At 49.9% G+C, this 5,346-nt stretch overlaps 1 protein-coding gene across 1 annotated transcript in view; it reads right to left on the minus strand.

Moving 5' to 3' along the window:
- Positions 1–816, minus strand: part of SLC25A41 (solute carrier family 25, member 41) — a 10,721-nt gene extending 9,905 nt beyond the window's left edge. The window contains exons 1-2 of the mRNA XM_005884405.2: positions 604–816; positions 233–388 (exon numbers count right to left, since the gene is read on the minus strand). Of these exons, the coding sequence (XP_005884467.1) occupies positions 233–388; positions 604–816 (369 nt within the window). The remainder of the gene's footprint in view (positions 1–232; positions 389–603) is intronic.
- Positions 817–5,346: the final 4,530 nt, after the last annotated feature.

Genomic DNA, 5,346 nt, shown 5'->3' on the forward strand with positions numbered 1-5,346 from the left:
GAGGTGCTCCAGGTCGTTTTTACTCACATGCCCAAACACAATCTATCAGTTTCACATTCACATCAGCTCCATCGTCATCCCCAATTCAAACCCCTTCTCCATTTCCATTCAACCATCCCACCTGCCTACCTGCTTCCAGTTCACCCTCCCACCCCCATCCGGAACTCTATCAGCTCCATTTTTGTCCATCCCGACCCCAATGGCTTCAGCGCCATGCCCCCCCCCCCAAGACCTGCATGTACACCTTGGCACGGTCCAGGGGGGCCATGCCAGTGCGAGACACTGCCCCAGCCGTGGCTCCTGAGAGCAGAAACTTCCACAAGGCTCCCATGTTATCCACTTCCAGGGCATCCATGGGCACCATCAACTGCTCTCCTGTGTCAAGAACCTGCAGGGCAGACCCAGCTGCTGCCCATGCTCAGCCAGGTTGGAACCAGACACATCTCCAGAACCCCCTCCTGGCGAAAGGCCCACCCAGTCCTCACGGCTTCAAGATGAAATTCTAGGTCTGCTTGGAGGGAAGTGGGCCATGTAGAGGGGTGGGCAGTGTGGCTTTCTCCCTGCAATGTTCTGGCTGGAGATACTGAGTGACCTGTATCTCACCTGCTGTGATATGAGGTGCTCCAGGTCGTTTTTACTCACATGCCCAAACACATGTCCATACACGTGAGTATAGCCTGGGTTCCAGAAGACAGGTAGGGGTGGGGACGGTGGTAGAGGTGGGGGTGAAGCTTTGGTGAATAAGGCCTTGACCCTCTTAAATAGGGTCTGGATCCTTGAGCAAGGGTTCTGGGCTTCCTCAGGTTTCACAACCATGGCAGCGAGAGAGTCAGGACATTGAGGTTCAGATGCCTGGCAAGAGATTTGCCTACCAGCAATCATGTGGGAGGTTGTAAATTTGCCTAGTAAATTTGGGTCCCGGGGATAATGAGGTCACAGAGGCCCTTGTGACCTAGCTGGATATGGTGGACAGACTGAGGGTCTCCCCTCACTCTGCTCACCCCTCTAAACCTGTGAATGTGTTATGTTACATGAGAGGGGGGAGGGTGTTATGTTTGCAAATGGAATTTAGGTTACTAACCAACTGATAGGGGGCTGGACAGATAATTCTGGATCAACCAAATGGGCCCAAGGTACTCTCGTGAGTCCTTAAACAGGGAAGAGGGAGCCAGAACAGTTGGTGTTGGAGTCATACATTGTGAGAAAGACTTCAGGGCCATCGCTGGCTTTGAGGATGGAGGGAGGGCCACCAGCCATGGAATGCAGGTGACCTTTAGAAGCTGGAAAATGCCTTGGAGGCTCCAGAAGGAGCCAGCCCTGACGACAGCTTAATTTTAGCCCAGAGAGATCCATGTCATGTTTCTGCCCTCCAATATAATTCATTGGTGTTGTTTTAAGCCACCAGGTTTGGCATCATTTGTTACAGCAGCCATAGGAAACTACTACAGGGTTTCATTGTCATGGCAACAGGAGATGAAAGTGAGAGAGAATGGGACAGCTCTGGAGTTTGGGGGAGAGAGACACAGTTGATCCCCGCAAAAGACAGGAATAGGTTTGGAGTTAGGAAGACCTGAGTTTGAATCTCACCTCTACACTTGTTGCTGTGTGACTTTGGAGTACCCGCCTTACTTCTCTGAGCGTCAGTTTCCCCATCTGGAAATGGGAAGTAATGATAAACTCTACTAGATAGTGTTGTCAGTAGGATCCAACAAGAGTCTTCACTGAGGGCATCTCCATCCTCCCCCAAAACACCCTTTATTTTGTAGGTGGGGAAACTGAGGCTTAGAAAGAGAAGCTTGTCTGGTGTCACACTGCATGTCAGTTGCAGAGCCTCCTAAATCCCAGCCATAGCATCACGGGATATAAGGATGCAGACACGCCGAAACCGGTTTGGCTCAGTGGATAGAGGGTCGGCCTGCGGACTGAAAGGTCCCAGGTTCGATTCCGGTCAAGGGCATGTACCTGGGTTGCGGGCACATCCCCAGTAGATGTGCAGGAGGCAGCTGATCGATGTTTCTCTCTCATCGATGTTTCTAACTCTCTATCTCTCTCCAGTTGCAGAGCCTCCTAAATCCCAGCCATAGCGTCACGGGATATAAGGATGCAGACACGAAAATGGACGTTAACTGGTCCAATTAAATAAACTTAAAATGCTGACACTCTACGCAAGCATGGCGGTAGTAACACTGGCAATGCTAATTCCTTGTTGAAAGCTGTGTGTATTACATAACAATTTTTCTGGTGGCATGACTCCGAGATAGCAATATCCTTTGACCCACTCCTGGGAATTGATGCTAAGGACATAGTTCAAAAGAAGTAAAAATACAAAAGTTAGCAAGGTTTGATCCCTTATTTGAGTATGTGGAAAATCATATCTGTGGATGTGCGTATGTATCAGTGAGCTACTGCGACAGAATGAATTACCGCCCGCTCCCCCGCAACACACACACCCCACAGCAGCTTAAAATGCAAACAAGATAGTAGCTGCAGTTCACTTATAACCTAATCCTGGAAGTGATATACCGTCAATTCTGCTGTATCCTCTGGCCCAAACAAACTCACCTTGGTACAATGAGAGAAGGGATTATACAAGAATGCAAATACTAGAGGCAGAAGTCATTGGGGGATATCTTGGAGGGTGACTATCACGGTCCACACAGGAGAGTTTGGACATGTAAAGACAGGGAGAAAATGGAATGATGGGTCTACAAGCCAAGGAACACCAAGGTTTGCTGGCAGCCACCAGAAGCTGGAAGAGGCAAAGAAGGACCCTCCCCTGAAGTCTTCAGAGGGAGCATAAGCATGCCAACACCTCGATTTCTGACTTCTACCCTCTACAACTGTGAGAGAATAAAGTTCTGCTTTTGTACGTGTTTTTTAAAATGTCTTTATTGTTGAAAGTATTACAGATGCCCCCCTTTCCCCATCCCTCATGACCCCAAATTTCTGTTGTTTTTATTCATGATAGCCAAAAGGTGGCGAAAAGCCAAGTATCTACTGATGGGTGAATGGACCATCCAGACAATGGAATATTACTCAGCCTTCAAAAGGAAGTAAATTCTGACACATACTGCAACATAAATTCTGAGGACATTATGCTCAGTGAAATAACCCGACAAAAAGGACACATACTGTGTGATTCCCCTCACAGGAAGTCCCTAGAGTCAGATTCAGAGATAGGAAGTAGATGGTGGGAGCCAGGGGCCGGGGGAAGGGGAGTTAGTGTGTGATGGGGACAGAGTGTCAATTTGGGAAGGTAAGAAAGTTCCGGGGATGGATGGTGGGGATGGTTGCACAACAATGTGAATGTACTTAATACCACTGAACTGTACACCTAAACATGATTAAAATGGTGTGCTCGCGTTAGCAGCACAGGTACTAAAACTGGAATGATAGAGATTAGCATGGCCCCAGGCACAAGGATGACACACAGACTCATGAAGCAGTCTATATATTTTTAAAAAATGATTAAAATGGTAAATTTTATGTTAGGTGTATTTTACCACAATACAAATATATCCATCAAAAATGTGTTGTTTTAAGCCCCATTTGTGGTAACTTGTTATGACAGCCCCGGGAAACGAATACACTTGTGTACTTAGGAACAATACGAAAACAATTAGAAGGGTTCCTGCACCTGGACTTCTCCTTGCCCCACTTCACAGATGTGGAAGCTGAGGCTCAGCGGAGTCATTTCTTGGTCTCCTTCAGCTGTGAGTGATGGAAGATGGTCCATGTCCTTTTCCTGTGGGTAGTTTGAGGGTGCCCCACCTCCACCCGCCCCTTTCAGTAAAAACCACAATGAAAAGAGCTTAGAAATGTATTCCTTTTGTTCTTTTGCTTTGAAATAACACATACAGGCAGGGATGTGGGGCATGGCATAGGTGGGGAGAGGTGGAAGTCTTGGGGAGGTCCTTTACCCGTCACAAACAGTGGTTCCTCTTCTGTAGTCCTTTAATGGGGTTCTCCAAGGACTTGGGAGGAGTGGAGGAAGGGGTCCCCCAATTAAGAATCCAACCATAAAGTGCAGAATGTATATGGGGGTGTTGGGGCTTGGGGTGGGGTGAGGGAATGTCTGCTCCTCTCCATAGGAAAGTAGACCTGGAATGAGTTCTGGGGGTTTGGTTCGTTTTGCATGATCCGAAGGATGGTCTGTGTAGACAAACCTGCTCTTGGCTTCCACCTCTGAAGCCTGAGGAGAGGCTTGTAGTGCTGAGGCTGGGGGAGGTCCCCTTAATGTGTCCCCCACCTCAGATTGCCTCACTGCCAGCCCCCAAGAAAGAGCAGTGGGACCCTCCAGAGGACCCAGGCTCTGGGAGTTATCGGCTCATAAGGTGGGGAGTGGAAGACGCTGAAGAGGGTTAGGGGGAACGTTGGAGGGAGCAGTGTCCTCATAGGGCCCAGAGGTATAGCCATGCTGGGGAAGTGGGGGGATCCAGTGTCTGTGCAAGGCGTGAGAGGGGCATCGAGCCATATCAGGACATTGAATAAGTCCCATGGGTTTTCTGGAGCCAGGAGGCCAGGACGTGGGGCTCCTACAGGCTCCCAGGTCCGTGTTGTGGTGGGGAAGGTCTCTGGGCTCTCATGTGTGTCTGGGTGAGGGGCCATATGGAGCCATTTTGCTGTGATTAGCCTACCGGGATCTAGATGTGGGATCTGAGCCAGTGTCTGGGAGGATTCAGGTCAGAATCCAGGGGCTAAGGAGGTGGGATCCAGTGCCTGGGAGTGTCAGGGTCTGTTTCCTGTGGGTGGAATTTCAGTATCCAGGGCCTGCGTGAAGGGATTAGAGAGCCAACAGCTACGGTTGCCAGGACCCAGTGGCTCTGCCTCTGGGTTCTCATGACTGTGTTTTTAGGAGCCAGGAGCCGGTGTCTCAGGGCTTGTGGATCTGGAATCTGGTGGGCTGGGGGCTGAGGGTGTAGAGGTTTAAATGTAGGGATCTGGCAGTCAAAGCAGAGGGATCTGGGACCCAGTGAGGTAAAGGAAGTCAGGAATCCACTGGCCGGGAATAGGGGATCTAGGATCCAGTAGTGGGGGCCCCAGGATCTGGGCGTCACATGGCCAGGAGCTGGTGGCTGAGGTTTCTTAATATTCAGGATCCAGTGGCCAAGCTTGGGAATCCAGGGATTGGAGCGTGGAGATCTGGGATCTGCCAATGGGGCTGGGGATCTGGGATCTAGTGCTGTAGGAAGACACTGGATCTGGTGCCTGAGGGAGCTGGGGTCTGGGTGCTTAGATATAGGGATATGTGCTCCTGTGGTTAGGGTTTCAAGATTCATTAGATGAGTTGTGGGGGATCCAGTGGTTAAGACATGGAGGTCTAGGACCCAGTGTGTGTGTGTGTGT

The sequence above is a fragment of the Myotis brandtii genome, unplaced genomic scaffold (assembly GCF_000412655.1).
Source record: "Myotis brandtii unplaced genomic scaffold, ASM41265v1 scaffold827, whole genome shotgun sequence".
Classification (NCBI taxonomy): domain Eukaryota; kingdom Metazoa; phylum Chordata; class Mammalia; order Chiroptera; family Vespertilionidae; genus Myotis; species Myotis brandtii.